Below are 16,678 nucleotides of genomic sequence, written 5' to 3' on the forward strand. Positions count from 1 at the left end.
TACCCAGTGTTTTAAAGAATGTTTAAAAGATTTTTAACCATTTTAATCTGGTTCTAATTTGTTCATGAGGTTGTATTTCAAATTATTTATACCCACCGAGTTTATCAGTTTGGACCTAGTAGGCTTTGTTATACAGTTTGTATCATCTGTATGGATTTTTATCCTTTGTAATGATTTTAAATTAAGCTTTTTATACAGTTTTTATCTGCTGTGTGAATTTTTATCCCTTTTTATTATTTTAGCTTAATAAAGCTTAATAAAGCTTAATAAAATGTGTTTTGCTCTGTAGAATTGCATATGATCTCAAATTATTCTTCCAAACTTATATAACATATCCAGGCCTGATAAACTGTATCTCTGTAGATATTTATGAGATATTTATTATTTAGGTTTGTGATTTTCTATAGCATAGTATTCTCTACTATTAACTGTTCAAGAATCACTGTAAACATTTTAACACTTGTTAACACTCACGAGTGAGCGTGTTTTTTAATATAATACTGAAAAATGACACTGAACGTGAAGCTTGAGGTTTGTTTGTTTTTTAAATCCAGCAGCCTAAAAATTCAACAGTTTATTTCAAACATTTTGATTTGAGCTTGTGCTGCAAAGAAATGTATAGAAAAAGCACATCAGCACCTCCCTGCCTCCAACAGACCATATTGTGCCTCGCTGGCAGAAAACTCCTGTCTGACCTCATGCCTCAATAACTCCACACAATTAAAGTGTTTGCTCGTTAAACGCACTGGGGACTGCTGTGTGTGTGTGTGTGTGTGTACAAAAGAGTAAGACCTTATCCATGTGCCACCTCGTTGTGACTGAGAGGCCTGAGCTGAGGTCAGTGCTACAGTCACAGAACAGAAATCCTAATTCACGTCAACACAGCAGAATGGTAATTTTGTTGATACTACTTGTGATACATTCAGGTTGCTGTGCCATGCCAGCATATGTCCTTTCCACTGCCACGTTATGTTTTGATACAAAAATACAGCACCTAACACTGGTCAAATACTTTTTTCTCTCGTGTTCACACAGGTACAAACTCTCATAGTTTAGGTCTAAATGCCTTGCTCAAAAGCAGCACAAACTGGCACAAACAGAGGTTACAGTGAGCTTCTTGTATTAGCCACCACCCTCACTACTGCTGCATCATTGCAGGACAAGTGTGACTTCACTGTGTTTACAAGCACACTGCTTGGAAAACAGGGTCACAGGCTGATCAGTAAAGCCAAAACATCGACTTGTGTTATTGGCATTGAACATAAGGTAAATGCCTTTGGTAATGTATGTCTACCAGTTCTTGTATGAAGAGATCAACCTGTTAATATGTCAGCATTTATAAAGCAGCACACCTGCAATAACTGATTTTTTTCGGCCTCTTGGGGGCAGTAGAAGCAAGCTGTGACCACAACACTAACACATTATCACCTTATACAGTTGATATGGTGATCCAGCAGACATGAAGCAACATCAGCATTCATTAGCATTCCACATGGTGAACATGAGTCTTTATAGCTCTGGTTTCTGGTGGAAACATCTGGCTCTTTAGCTGCTAAATGCTCAACTATGTTCACCAGTTATAGTCGCTAACTGTGTCCGTCTGCAGTTTAGTGCAGGGTAGATAGTGTACAATGGGGTTTTAGAGCTTTTGTCGCTGAAAATGAAGCAATGACAATGAACCAAAACAGTAAAGTTTGGGGCTGAACATCAAAACAATGAAGTGGAAATATGCTACAAAACTGAGGGAAACTCATTTTCAGGCAACAATTCTCTGTGGGTTCATCACTAAGAGCGACCCTTTAGTAGAAGTTGTTGTCCATCGTTATAAATGAAAAATAAAATGTTATAGCCGCTTTAAAGAGCAGAAAATCCAACATGTGCTACCATAACCTGCTGCTTAGACAGTCGACCTCTCTTTGGCTCTATACATTCCCAAGCCCTTACATCATCCGTAGCTCTCCACAGTGCTGACGTCAGGCTGGTATCTGTGTGAGAGGATTTATTGTGGCTGCCCATGGAATGTGACATGCTGAGTCCAGAGTGCTGGTTTGGTGGGAAAAGATCCCTGCTGCACACATACATGCTTCATGGACAGACACGTGTTTCGTTTGTGTACCCTTGTAAGTTACAGCAAGAACACATTTTTCAAAATCTGAAATTGTGGCGCTGTGCTGTGAATGGCCCATATGTCAACCTCCTGTTCACCTAAACTGTCAGAGAGATAAGAGAGGGCACAGAGGGGAGACAAGTGGATCATTACATCTCATTACACACACTCATAAATCTGTTGTCCCCACTGAACCTGAAGTGGCCTCTTGGCACTTTATGTAACCAAATGTATACATTTAAAAATACAAGTATTGATTATGATTTCTTCCCAGACTGGAAGTACTTTACAGTCAAAACGGGCTCAACTTAACACTCCACGCAGACACTGGGCAGTACAAACACCACCATCCGTCCCCCATGACAGTCTAATAAACCTAACATCTGAGTGACACATAACACACATTCACACCGGCTGCTTATATCAGCCTGGAGGGCAGAGCACAAGTCCGTATGCATTAGACACACACACACACTTTCCAGAGGCCTTTATCATCAGAAGAGGCAGAGCTCTGAATCACCAGCCCCGAGAGGAGCAGAGCGGAGCAGCCAGTATCTGCAACACCACCAGCCGTGAGTAAAGAATCGCTGGAGACAAAAAGGTGCAGATACCGAGCATCAGTCACAGAGATAAAGCAAAGATCATAAAAGCGAGGGACACGTCTTTCTTGAGATACTGATCAGAAAGTCAAGCTGGCGGCAGACGAGACAAAAAGCTTGTTGGAGGAGGGAGAGGCCAATGTGGAGCGGGCAAACGGAGGACCGGACAGCCCAGCAGGAAGGGAGTCCCCCGGCCTGCGTGACAAGATGGTGCGCGTTGAACTGGAGTGGGAGATCCCCATGTCAGTGACACTGCCCATCCAGATGCAGCCCGACCTGGCGCACCAACCGTTCCCCTTCCTGGACACGACACTGGCCGACCTGGGCATCCAAGAGTGAGTCTGCTCTCAGAGTGAAGGCTCTTCAAAAGCCATTTTGTGTTTTTATTAACAAGTGTGTGTGTGCTATGTGTGTCCAGGTCAGAGGTGAAGGAGAGGGTGGTGTGGGTTGACACCAAGAAGACTCAGGTTAAGAACAAAGCAGGGAAGCTGAAGGAGAAAGAGATCACCATCCTGGAGGTATGACTTAAAGATGACCTACATGGAAGCAAAGGAGGGATGTCTGAATTCTGTTTCCTCTTGTAGGTGAGAGTGAAAGCCCAGAAGCCAGGAGACAAACAGCTCCAGGAGGTCCTGTACAGCACCGAGGCCCACACTGACCGTTCCTTCTGTCGCACAGGAATGAATATCCTGCCCTGGAAACACAGATCTACAGGTCTGGAAGCAGTTTAAATCAATCAATCCAATATTAAAAGCCTACAGTTTTAAATCTGTGAAGTTTTTAATGTAACTTATGTTGCTCTCAGGGTTTCTTGACTCTTGATTCTCATCATCAGCTTATAGTTCATATTACAAATGGAGCATTTATTTGTCTATGTGCCACAGTCTGCAGAGACCTCTCAGACAACGGGTGAACTGTCAGACTGATGTAGATCACAGCGGTGTGCCAGAGCCTGAGGCCCTGAAATGAGATCATCTGTAAACATTACATCAGTGTCCAGATAAAACCTTGGACCTCAACACTATCAGGCGTTTGTGAAAATCTGTTTGACTTGTCCTAATCATGAACATTTATTTCTGTTATTAGTAACAGAGTGGCAGAGCAAGCTAAAGATGCCTGATGTCAATATCAGTATAAAAACAGGTTAACGGCAGAAATAGAGACACTAATAATATTATTCAGACCTGACTGTATCTTCTCCATTGTGTTGTGTGTACACCTTCATAGGGCTGTTTCCACAGCTGCTACCAATGTGTGCCATTTGTCCCTCTCATCATTAAGTGGCATATGCATTCTGTCTGTGGCAGGGGAGAGTGGACCGACTCCGGTGCAGATGACTATGGCGTTGGAAAAACAGCAGCCTGACTTTGCTGAGGCCCAGGGACAACGGGAGATCTGAGGAGCAACAAAGAATCACCATCACCAGTCCACAGCAACACACTTTTAACTCTCAAAAGTCCGCATTTATTTAGAGGATCCTATGTGCTGTCAGTTTCTCTTTCCACAGTGAGGCGAGCTTGAGTGGTTCGTGTTATTTTTTTGATTGTAAAAATCTCTTGCACTTGTCAAATATGTCTTGTAGGAAACCGTTTAACAGACTGACCAGAACTATCACCGACAGACGGACTGGTTCAGGTTCATACAGTCACAGGCTGAGCTGCTATGAGCACTAACACAGTGTATGCAGGGTATTGTAAGTGCTGTTTTTTTGAGTGTGGCCTATTAGCTCAGTATTTCCAGTTTGTCAGTGAGCTCTGGGGGTTCTCACTGCTGTATTAACACAACAGCTGCAGTTTTGGCCCATTAGAGAAACCCCTTTGTACGCAGCAGATAAATCTCTGAGGAGGGCAACACGGTTCACAGTTCACTGACTTGCACTGGGAGATGGGAATGAAAAATTACATTTATAAGGAGATCAAATTCATTGCTTCACACTCAGATAGAAAAGCCAGAAGTCTGTCAAAAAGCGGCTAAAAGGGGACAGCAGCACTTAACAGAAATAACAGGGAAACAAAATACAATGGTAACAAAACAGGATGTTAAATCGTAACTTTTAAAATAATAAAACTTCAACATAGCATGCATATAAGAAAATAAATTAAAAAGGTAATGCTCTGAGGGATGACTGCCAATTGTGACAATAACTATTTTAGAATGGTTGAAGTGCTGTTTTTAGATCCTGTTAGGGAGATGTCTCAAATAACTGTCCCATTTTCCACCTACAGTATAAAGATTCATTGTTTTTGCTGGCTTTCACGCAAGAGTGGAAGGATGTGTGTGGGCTACGAGGCAGAGATGGCTGCGCTAAGTTTGGCCTGCTGCTCTCCAGGAAGTGAGGTCACAGCTGCTTGGAAGTCTGCAGAGTGGTGCTGAGCAAACTCTTTCATCAGCATGGCCAAAGTGGTCTGGGTGTCTGCAGAGGAAGGACAAAACAAGAGTTTAGGGATGACAGGAAAACACTGAAGATAGATTAACAGCAACGTAACAACAAAATGCCGATAAGAGTGCTGTGCAGGGACCGACTGGGGATACTCAATGAGGGGAGAGGAGTGTGTCAGCGGCACTATGTTTTTGCTTTGTTCTTAAGATGCACAAATAGCTGGAACGCTTCAAGTGGCCTTCCAGTGCAATCGAAGTAAACAGGCCATTACCAAAGAAATCTTCACCTTCATCAACGTTCTTGTTGCCAAGGACATGACTGGAAGCAGCAACTATGGGCTTCATTAGCTTCACAACCTGAAAAGGAAAAAAAGTCTGAGACACCACAACTTTCAGGATGTTTGTTAAAACTGATTGTTCTGAATCAAATATTTAGGTTTGTGCATCCTGTTATCATCTCTATGTCTTAGTTAAATTGCAACGTTTGTAGAAATTATGCAGGATTGTATGATTTAGAGAGCTGAAATGTGCTGTATGCATGCATAATGTGTTGTAGTTATACTGTATAAAACATAAACTGTAATAAAAAATGACTGGCCTGATAGTGGGCCATACAAAGCATATGTTGGTATCATTCTTAACATTTGAACGGCTGCTCCAGCATTAATAATGTATTGTGTTTGTGTCTAACGTCTTTGTTTTACTAAGAAAATCTCAACGTCATGAGATATCACCGCTATACAGTATCACCGGGAGTAAATGCTGTTGGTACTGTACCAGAGCAGGACTGTGTGTGTAGAGCATAGCCAGGCAGCTGAACACCGTCTTGTTCTCCTCCATGTCCTCTTTGAGGGGAAGATGAGCCACCAGGGCAGGCACAACCTGTTAAGAGAGCACACCTTGTGATTCCACTGAACTACCTACACACACACACACACACACACACACACACACACACACACACACACACACACACACACACACACACACACACACACACACACACACACACACACACACACACACACACACACACACACACACACACACACACACACACACTTTATACTGCACACAAGCACAGGGTGCAAATTCTGTTACTAGAATTTGTAGTGAATTTACTGTTGGTGAAAATTAGTTGGTTGAGAGGTGCAAGCTGTAAATATACCTGCTCCAGAGGGACAGCCTCCACGTTGCTCATAATCATCCTGCAGAGGGCGGCGCACAGGTTGTCAATCACCCTGAGGTCTGACTCTTTGGACAGCAGGTTGGAAAACACAGAAAGCATCATGGGATAGTCTCTGGAACACATTTCACTAAGGAACAACTGTGTGTTTATTTTTGAAAATTGTGCGCTAAAACACAACACACATCCACACACACAAATAAGAAGGATACGATACAACGATCGGTCCAGCCGCCTGGGCCAGACATCCCAGTCCAAACACGCTGTTGTTGCGAACCTCAGGATCACTGTCCCTCACTCCACCTACCAGCACAGGAAGCAAGCGATTGGACAATCGGCCTGCCACTCCCCGACCCCCAGGCACGCTCACAAGGGCCTGCAGGATTTCTCCAATTGTACCCACAGAGAAGGACCGATCTGCCACTGTGCACGTGGGTTTCTTTTGGAGGGAGAAAGAAAACAAAAGAATGTGATACTGAACAAATGACACATAAAAAGCATTACTTTGTGACAATACACCTTTTCAAACAACCAAAATGTGTTGAGTACATAGCCTTCTGTTGAACTCATGTCAGTGGCTCCAGACTCACAGCTTTGCTCATGATGAGAGGCAGCAGGTCGTTGAGGAAAGGGGCAAAGTTGTCTGCGGGCACAGAAGAGGCCAGCAGGGGAATTCCCTCCCCGGCAAACTCCTGAAGCATGGCATCATACTCCGCCTGACCCCGAGTAAATGGACAGTGATGAAATAATGGGTAAAAAAAGAAGCCTCTGATTCAATATCTAGAATTCTTCGAATGTATACTGCCTGCAGTTTGGTGGATGTTTGTATTTTGACTGTCAGTATAATGTGAGGGCATACGCTTTTAAGAAGAAGAAATTAAACCCTTGCATTAACACTGCTGTGTTCTGTCCATTCAGCTTCATAGGAATGAATCAACATATAGATATCCATTATATAAAATACTTCTGATTTAGTGACACTCGAGAATAGATCACTTGTATGTGTGTTGATGGACTTTAATGTTCATGACTGTGACTGATATGCAGTGACAGGACAGCCAACCTGTTGGTCTTCATCATCAGCTTCATCACCACCACCGTCCTGACAAACAGTCTGAACAAACAGAGAGAGAAGAGAGAAAAACAAAGGTGGTGGGTTACTGAGACACCTTCCACCTAGGAAATATCATTTATGTGAAACTATTTGAGTGACCTTAGCTCTATCAGATAACGCCCTCTCCCCATCCCGATCAGTCTCCCCTCTTCTCACCTTTTTCTTGAGCACATCACGGATGACATAGCTGAGCTCCTTTAGGCGTAAGGGGTTTTTGAAAACCTCCTCCTTGCAGGACTTGATGACATTGTTCATGGTTTCCAGGACGCCCATCACAACCTGGCGCTCATGATCTTTTCGCACCGTTTCCACAAAACATGGAAGCACTACATCCAACAACTTCAGCAGGGCTGTGGGAGGGACACAAGATGTACAGGAAGGAGGAGGAATAAAGGTCAAATTAGCTTACAGTATACTTTATATCTGCTCAGAGCCCAATTGTTATTTCTCCCTTGATGTTGTTCAATAATAGCAGCAGAAAGCAGCACTGCCCCTTTCTGTATTTCCTAGAAAATAATAACAGTAGAGTTCCTGGGAAGAGAGGCTTTACCATGGTGGTTGGCCTCAGTGGGATTCTCCTTCCACACTTGGTGCTGAGCTCGACAAAACTGGCCCATGGCTCCAAATGCTGCCCTGCGGACGTCCTCATGGGGAAACTAGGGCGGGAGGGAGAAAAAAGCTTCAAGTTACAGCACAATGTGTTGCATAGACATAACACACACAGAACTCCAGCTCCGAGGTCAGAGCCTTGGTCAATGCCGATGGCAGGGGTATTCATCTAACGAGCATGTCTTTTGAGGACGGAGGAAACCCACGCAAACACAAGAGAAAGAACTCAAAAGACTAGCTCGTTTTAAACCCAGAAACTTCTTGCTGTGAGGTGAAAAAAATGGATTTGTCACTCAGCAGAGGAGCACTGTCTCTGCATCTGTGCTACCTCCATATCAACATGTTTTGTTTTGTTTTGGGTAGGTTTTGCTGTTATTTATTAGCCACAATTTACACAGTGTCTTTAACCTTCTTGTGGGCTGTTGATGGTACTAAACCAAATCTGATCACCAATTCCATCCAGTTTTCTTTCCATCATGAAGAATGGACAAGAAGGAAAATTGGAAATTCACATTCCATTTATAAACAGACACAAATCCGCGGAGACACAATGTATGCACAAATACAGACCACAGAGTGCCCTTCACAGCACATTAGACAAAGAGGGAGGATTGGGCCGACCAGCCAGCCACGGAGACTTACATCTCTCATCTCATACACCTGCTGGAAGCTGGACTCCAGGAAAGGCTGGAAGGCAGCGCTGTCAGGAGAAACCACAGCAACGCCAGTTAAAACACGCACACAAGAAATATCTGACATAAAGTTAGTATTGCAGGCTTATCTGACAAAATTATCTACTGATAATAATGACTGATGGCTGTGTTACCCAGTGCTGAAGGCAATCTCCCCCAGTGCATCACAGGCATCCTCCTTCTCATCAATGTATGCGTTTTCCACACTGAAGCTGAGAGATGGATAGACGAAGTCTCAGACAGAGTGAGAGTAAATATACATGCATGAGTATGTGTATACGTATGTGTGGCCCCTACCCTGCAACATCATGGACATCTGTCTCAGCCTCATCTTCCAGGAAATCCACCTCATCTTTTTCTTCTTCGTTGTCGTCATCATCATCGTCATCCAGCAGGACAAATGTCTTGTCTTCTTCAAGGTGTGCCTGAAGAGACGAGAGAGGAGGATGAAAAGTGAAATTCTGTGTTGTTATTTGGATTATGATTGCCGTGTAGGTTTCAGAGTGTTGTTTGTATGCTTTATACCGTAATGCCTTCGTTGGACTTGAGGGCGAGCAGCATGACTGTTGTAATGGCGGTGAGGTGAGGAGTCAGGCAGTCTGGGCTGACTGTGGATACAGCAGAGTATAGGCTGTACCTGATAGAGGGAAGTACAGAGAGATGTGATGTGTATAATATGTATATTTTTTTTCTGTCCATTTCATTCACACATACTAAGTTACATACGTGCAGCGTCTCAAGTCAGGGTCATCAATGGTGTCAGTGAGGTTGAGGCCCAGCCGAACACACTCGGCAGCAAGAGGACTGAAGACATCTTTGCCGATGGTACGGGCCAGCACAGAGAGAGTATCTAACAGCAACAGCAAAAGATGAACAACATGTTAAGTGAGATGCAAAATTTTTTGTTGCCTTAAAAGTGTTAAACAGAAACTACTACTATATTCTGTTTAATCCTGACAATTAATCCTGAAAATCTCTAGGATTTACCTACCCAAAGACTGAGTTTGCAGAGACCTCATTTCCTCTGTGGTGGTAGTCAGGAAGCCCTTCAAGCTTTCAATGACTGGAGGGAAGTAGGGGACCAGCAGCTCCTTGGCAGCATTGGCTGATAAGACAGTGATTCACAATGGGGTTTGGGTCACTTCACCTCAAACCAAGCAGTAACAACATTTTTTTTGAAAGCTTGTGTCATAGTGGAAGTGTTTGCAGACTGATGTTACACCAATAACCCTACTTGATGGTTTTATTGATTAGCACCCCTTCAGCCCTTTAGCCCTTTGGCTAAAATGTAAAACTGTTCTCTCTCTCAGCCCTCCACATCAGAAATACTCTCCCTAAGCTAAATTAACCTATAGACTTGCAAGTTATAACTATATGTTATACAATTATGTTGACTGTGACAATCTTCATGTGTTTTTTTAGGGATTGAATTTGTTAAGCTTTGTAAAGTTAAGCTTAACCTTTAGATTATATAGTAAGCCAGAAAAATAGACTGATTGTTTTCTTGAGCATGTCTTTGACAGCTTCTTACCTATGGCACCTATGGCGGACACAGCAAGCTCTTTTATCTTGAGGCTTTCAGTATTGTTGAGGGCAGACAACATGGTGTCCATCAGGGTGGGCAGGTAGGGCTCAATATCTGCTCCTGTTTAGCAAAAAAGACAGCATGTAGATCCTGTAACTAAATCAGGATAAATCATGGATAATAATACAATTACATTGTATGATAGAAGATTTTTAAGACCGAATTAGCTAAATAGATCAAATAAAGTTTGGATTATTTATAGTTTGTTGTTTCGTTTATTATAATTTAATGGTTCATTGGAAAGTGTGTGTCTTTTTTAATTACTGTTGGGAAAGTTAATGTTTGTAGAGGTGTTTCCTCTTGCACTGTGTCAATTACTGCATGAACCTTTTTTTCAGCTTACCTAGATTCTCCATGAAGTTCTCTAGGGCATAAAAGGCCTTAGTGACATGGCCGACCTTGGCCTGGTTCAAGGATGAAAGGTAGCCCAGCAGCAAAGGCATCAACTCTGCACAGTACTTGCTCACTTCAGGCTGGGAAGAATAGGTGGATTTTTTTTATCATAATAATAAAATGTCTTGTATTCTGTAAAACTACAGATTTACAGGTGCACTTATATTTGTAAAACTAAGTAAGAAGTACTCTTCAAAGTGAGCCAATGCTAACAGATGCAATATTGTACTTTAATATCCTCTCCTACATACAAAGTTCCAAGTCTGAACTGTGAGCATTCAACCAATTCAAAAATAATAACAATATCTATTTATAAACTCTTTATTAAAAGTATAATCTCAAAAACTCTTAAAAGCAAAGTGTTCAAGTGTAAGCACAGAAAAAAACTGTATGTACCATTGAATGTGTTGCTGTGATGTGTGTGTTGACTCACCTGCAGATGTTCAGAGAACTGCCCCAGGGCAAAAAGGCTGGCACTGCGCACCACCTGATTACTGTCAGAAAGGCTCTGGCACACTGTCTGCAGCACTGACGACAGCATCCTGACACAGATACAGACAAAAAGGTGAATACACTCACATCCCGCTGATTGTTATTAGTCAGCCAACAGACCACTCCTCACAGAGAAAATAGGTCCTCTGAGAAAAATACATGAATTTAAAAAGGGCAAAAAAACGTCTTCAGTGTCAAGTGGACGTACTTGGTGCGTATGTGGTCAGCACATCCTTCAGCCAGCACAGCAAGACACATGAGACCCCCTTTCCTCTCATAGGGGTTTTCACTGGCAAGGCAGGCCTGAGTGAGGGGCATCTAAAACACAAGACACAGGAATGCCCTGAGTAATAAGACTCAACTAGTTGTGCAGTTTTAAAGATTAATCAAGGCCCAGACTAAAAATCTTAATGTTCAGATCTGTTATTGTTCACATCGACATCTAGATGACTTACCAGTTGTTGAAACAGTTTCTCTGGGGGCATATGGAGTGCCATAGTGTCGATAATCTGGAAATACAACAAAACAATTCATTAAGTTTAATCTTCCATGTAACTCCACAGTGAATCTACTAAGTTGTTGCAAAGCGCATTATGTTACAGAACAGAAGAACACATTGTGTAAAGACCTTGGCGATATGTACTTCATCAATAGCAATAAGAAAATTGTTCAATAGAATTTTTAGTTTCACGAAATGCAAACCGCCATGAAAGCACATAATGAATGCACCCTGGCTCATAAACAGCCTATCATATTCCTTGATAATGGAGTTGCTACGAGTGACACGCAAACAGCCAATCATTTAACAGGTGTGTTGCACCATCGACATGTGACACAACAACAGAAACAGCATGGAGTGAGAAAATTAGTGCAGACGGTGAGGAAATTGTTAAATTCAAGGTCCTTAAAATGATCAATAATTATTGATGGACTGAAATGAAACATTTTATCGTGACGCATTTTTAAGCTGTATTGCCCAGCCCTAATTGTATTTATCAACACAAATAACTTTTCCCACACCTGAGCAGCACAGTGTTTGGGATTATCGTTGTCTGTGCCATCTCCGCTGTCATCTTCCTCATCCTCTGGGTCCTGCTCACCAGGCGGGGGAGCTGCAATCAGCACAGGGAAAATGGCCTGCAGGATGGGGTTCAGCAGCTTCTGCTTCAGCACCGTCTACAAAGTAGAGAAAAAGATGAGAATTACGATTTTCTATAAAACGAGGAACACCATTATCAGTTAATGCCTGTAGATATTTGTTGTCCTGTTCTTGTTACTCATTACAGCCTGAAGGACAGATACAGGTCATTTATTTATAGTAGCTGATGGGTGACTTTACCTTGCTCTTCAGCTTGATGAGGAAAGCAATGCAAGACAGTGCTTTCACCCGCAGAGAGTCACTCAGTGTGGTGTCACTGCCCACCTGACAAACATTGATATTGAACATATGTTATATATCTCATATATAACCTTTCCAGCACTCAGATAACAAACATTATTTGTTAGTTCAGAAATTAAAATTAAAAATTCAGAACACAAAACTGTGAGGTAAAGACAGAATTCAGACATTCAGCTCGCACCTCCAAGCAGAAGCGGACTACGTCAGCAACTTGAGGGACAATGATGGACACCTCGCTCTCCATGAGCTCATTGAACACCTCCATGGCCTCGCTAGCTTGGTCCTGTGCAGACACAGACAATACCAATAAATTTAACAGGTCTGATTTATCCACACCCTTAAATACATTTAACTAGCAACAGAAACAGCAATTCAACTTACCTGATCTGCCTTGATGAGGTGTTTCAGAGCGACAATGAGATTTGGGATGATAGAACGCATCTGGTTCTGTAGGGCAGCAAAATATCACTCGAGTCATAAAAAAAATGTCTTCTTCAAAATGATTATGTTTTAGATACTGATAGATCGATGATGTTTCAAAAGGTAATGCATCGCCAAATATAAATCTATCCCATCTGTAAGGGTTTGAATGCCTAGATTCCATTTAAAACTCTGTTCCTGCCAAATGTCAATGTTAAAACAGTAACACTGCCTCACCATCTCTTCTGAGCCAGTGTATGCAGTGATTGCTGTGAGGGTGAGGATGCAGTAGTACAAGGCTGTTGGATTGTTGTGGTCCTGCAGTACAGCACTAAACAGCTGCAGCAGCTGGCAGTAGTGAGGCTTGAAAGGCTCAGGGTTGGACTCCATCACCTTATTCAGCAGCAGGAGGCCAATCTGTTAGGACAGAAGAGTGTTGATATTCCATGGCTGTTATTGACCATATAATACAATATAACAGGATATTGAATTATTTAAACGACTCTGAACAAACTGTAACTCTGAAGTCATAAAATGAAAAACTAAAACAATCTAGAATTATCGCCCCGCAGTAGAATGCTTCCGCCAACCAGTCAAGTTGCAGTTTACATCCATGACTGTCCAGACTCATATGTATACAAAACTTAAGGAATTGAACAAAAGGTATTAAGTGTAGTTTTTTTTAAGTTATCACTATATTGACATGTATGATTCCAGTAAATACTATTCACTTAGAGACTATTTTTATAGAGGAGTACAGAGGATGTATAGAGAGCTTCGTCCCATGGTGCAGCAACGTTTGTGCCAAATCTGAAGAAATTCCCTCAAGGCGTGAGATATTGTGTTCACGAGAATGGGATGGATGGACGGACAACCCGAAAAGTAAAATGCCTACAGCCACGGCTATCGCCAATCACCAATAAAGACCAATCTATAGCCACAGCTTATAAATTAGTCCAGAGATTTTCAGCCATAGTTTTGAGGTCCTACAGCACAAATACAGTTAAATGTAAAATTTGGGGATACATGAACCTGTCTGTCATGAGGGTTGCTGCTCTTGGTGGACTGATTGAGGAGCTGCAGCAGGGCAGGCCAGCGGTCTGGTGTCTCATGTTTAACCATCACTGCGCACAGTTGGGAGAGTGAGTGCTGCACTGTGTGCCTGCCAAATAGATATATATACAAGAGTTCAGGCACATTCACACATAACATTTCACAACTGTGTATAGCTACAAATGACAATACACACTTGAGGTAACATTTTATCTGTGTAAATGTCATTTACAACAAATAAAATGTGGGTAATTTAAAACAAAATGTTATTACTGTATGGACTGGATAGCTTACTCTGTTTCTTGCATGAAAGCCTGCAACACCACTGTCTTAAGGCTGTATGAATAAAGGCAAACATCACAATTACAACTCATTTTCAACTTAATTTCTACTGTAACAACTGGGTATGGTGTTACCATTGTGTGAAATTCTTCCATGAAAAGTAATAGCACACCTCTCTCTGTCATTGGGGCTAATCTTCTTCCAGTGTTTCTTCACTCTCAACCTCAGCATCACTGCAGCTGACTGACGAATCTAAGAGGTCAAATCAGAAAAAGATTTTAAGTAGTTTACATAGATGAAAGCACACAGGGGAAAGAGCTAACACCCATCACTCTCTGGAAAAGATACCTATAGGATAAAACTATTCTCTCACTGCTTGCTCACTCACACAAACACACACACAATACCTGAGGGTTTTGGGAGCCACTCATGACAGCACACAGGGCTGGTATAATGGCTGGGTCTTTGAAAGCCTGTTTCAGCTGGGCTGTGGCCTAAAAGGAAACAAAAGAGGTCTCGCTAAATCAGACTGGCAGCCACCAATACCGTTACAGTATTAACGCTAAATGAATCACAGCCCAAACCCATTTTCCTTTTTTACAATGAAGTTTAAGTCAGCTGTTACTTAACTGACATAGTGGTGTTAAATATGATGACCAAATATGACAGTTAGCTAACGTTAGCCGTAGGTTACCAGACGTCAACTTTAGGTTAGCTAAACTATCTTAATTCAATAACCGTTAGTTTTCAAACATGTCGTCTGTCCAACAAACTAACGCTAACTTGAACAAAGTTATTTGTGGCGTCACCTGCTGAATAACTGCATTGTCAGGCTGTGTCAGCTGTGACAGAATTTGCTCAAGTTCCTCTGTCATCTCGACAGCTCAGAGCTATCACCGTCGGTTAATCTGTTCGGGCCGTTAACGTTAATATTTCTTATAAACCTGTCCAGATTAACGAGTTGCCCTTCCGCGGTGAGGTTGCCAACAGTGTCCCTAGTACGCTACACCTGTCAAATATGTAAACAACGCCTCTGTGGGCAGGTTTAATCTAGCTACCGAGTTTGTCGTGAAAATTCACTTGACTAGTCGTATACGTATGAAGTATGAAGCCGAGAAGAAGAGTCTGACAGATTCTAGCCTCTTGCTCTGTCTGGTCCGTTAATGCTTCAACTGCCAGCACGCGGGGCAGAAGCAGAACCGGCCAGAAGTTCCATGTGAGTTATGTTAAAGGGACCTACAGTCATCAGAGATTTCGGTCTGATGGAAATAAACAGCGCCTACTACCGGAGAGGAGGGCATGATGCAACAATTCCAAACAGGTGGTGGAAAGTAATTAAGTATATTTAGTGAAGTTGTGCAACTTTGTAAAAACATACACTATGTTACCAATTCTTTAAGGCGCATCTAGCTAAAACTAATGCAATCTAATACAACAGTACTGCAATAAATTCACTTCATGAAGGTTATTTGCCACCACTGGTTCCTATCAAAACACAATTACTGATTAAACTACAGAACAGGATTGCATGACTGGTGCCTCACTGTTGCAGGCCAAGATCAGTTGGGAAAAGGGACTCCATAAAATGTGCTGGAGAAGGTAGCCACATGAGAGATCATTTGCACACTTTTAAGACAACAAAAGAGAAACTGATGGCTTCTCATGTCACACCCAAAGCACCCATTACTGGTAACACAACTTCAGTGGCTAATCTGTACGAGAAAGGCACACTGAAGACGTCATGTATCTTGTCATTTGAGGACAGCAGGAGGCCTAATTCAGCATCAGTTTTGAGATATACTGACGCCTACTGGGTAATCAGTATTTAGACTTATTATAGGAGGGAAAGACAATCTTCCAAGGTTTATGTAATAGAAAATACATGCAAACAAACAATTATTGATTACGATGATGATGTTAAAATGTATGGCTACTCTAGTAAATGTGCCTTTTTCCTCAGTAGCAGTGCCTTACAAATACACTTACAAAATACAGTACAGTATGCCTAGTCATCAAAGACCAGTCTGTAGTCATCTCAGCACATTCCAATGCTAATGCACTGCACACCTGTTCACCCACCCCCCTATACACACCTACACCATCGACCCCCTCCTGTATGTTTTGGCTCATACAAGATCAGACAAACACACCCTGTCCAGGCAGAGATCAGTAGAAATGCTAATGTGCCCATTAGACTCACTGTGCTCACATCAATTCACCACTAACTGACGCATTAACACGTCAACACAGCCAAGGAAGGGGAACACAAACAACTACTTGGATGGTAATGCACAGGCTAATCTAATTCATTTTTGTGAAAAGAATTGCAAATGGAGGTAAAAGCAGTTTGCATCTACATGTCCAACCC

At 42.2% G+C, this 16,678-nt stretch overlaps 2 protein-coding genes across 2 annotated transcripts; one reads left to right on the plus strand and one right to left on the minus strand.

Annotated features, from left to right (window-relative positions):
• Nucleotides 1–507: 507 nt before the first annotated feature.
• Nucleotides 508–4,105, plus strand: LOC139304638 (uncharacterized). Its single transcript, XM_070928560.1, has 5 exons — nucleotides 508–531; nucleotides 2,791–3,041; nucleotides 3,125–3,224; nucleotides 3,291–3,420; nucleotides 4,014–4,105. The coding sequence occupies exons 1-5, from the start codon at nucleotides 508–510 to the stop codon at nucleotides 4,103–4,105; spliced, it is 597 nt and encodes a 198-aa protein (XP_070784661.1).
• A 63-nt stretch (nucleotides 4,106–4,168) lies between these two features.
• Nucleotides 4,169–15,185, minus strand: ipo4 (importin 4). The gene is made up of 30 exons (XM_070928093.1): nucleotides 15,120–15,185; nucleotides 14,718–14,804; nucleotides 14,483–14,562; nucleotides 14,323–14,364; nucleotides 14,008–14,137; nucleotides 13,213–13,392; nucleotides 12,937–13,002; nucleotides 12,737–12,838; nucleotides 12,496–12,579; nucleotides 12,177–12,332; nucleotides 11,612–11,665; nucleotides 11,365–11,474; nucleotides 11,098–11,206; nucleotides 10,615–10,744; nucleotides 10,218–10,331; nucleotides 9,678–9,791; nucleotides 9,413–9,536; nucleotides 9,212–9,323; nucleotides 8,984–9,111; nucleotides 8,821–8,898; nucleotides 8,637–8,694; nucleotides 7,936–8,041; nucleotides 7,542–7,735; nucleotides 7,335–7,385; nucleotides 6,862–6,987; nucleotides 6,484–6,710; nucleotides 6,254–6,386; nucleotides 5,863–5,967; nucleotides 5,373–5,442; nucleotides 4,169–5,119 (listed from the first exon to the last, which is right to left on the minus strand). Exons 1-30 carry the CDS (start codon nucleotides 15,183–15,185, stop codon nucleotides 4,989–4,991), a joined length of 3,267 nt encoding a protein of 1,088 aa, XP_070784194.1. The 3' UTR covers nucleotides 4,169–4,988.
• Nucleotides 15,186–16,678: the final 1,493 nt, after the last annotated feature.

This window comes from Enoplosus armatus, chromosome 21 (genome assembly GCF_043641665.1).
Source record: "Enoplosus armatus isolate fEnoArm2 chromosome 21, fEnoArm2.hap1, whole genome shotgun sequence".
NCBI lineage: Eukaryota > Metazoa > Chordata > Actinopteri > Centrarchiformes > Enoplosidae > Enoplosus > Enoplosus armatus.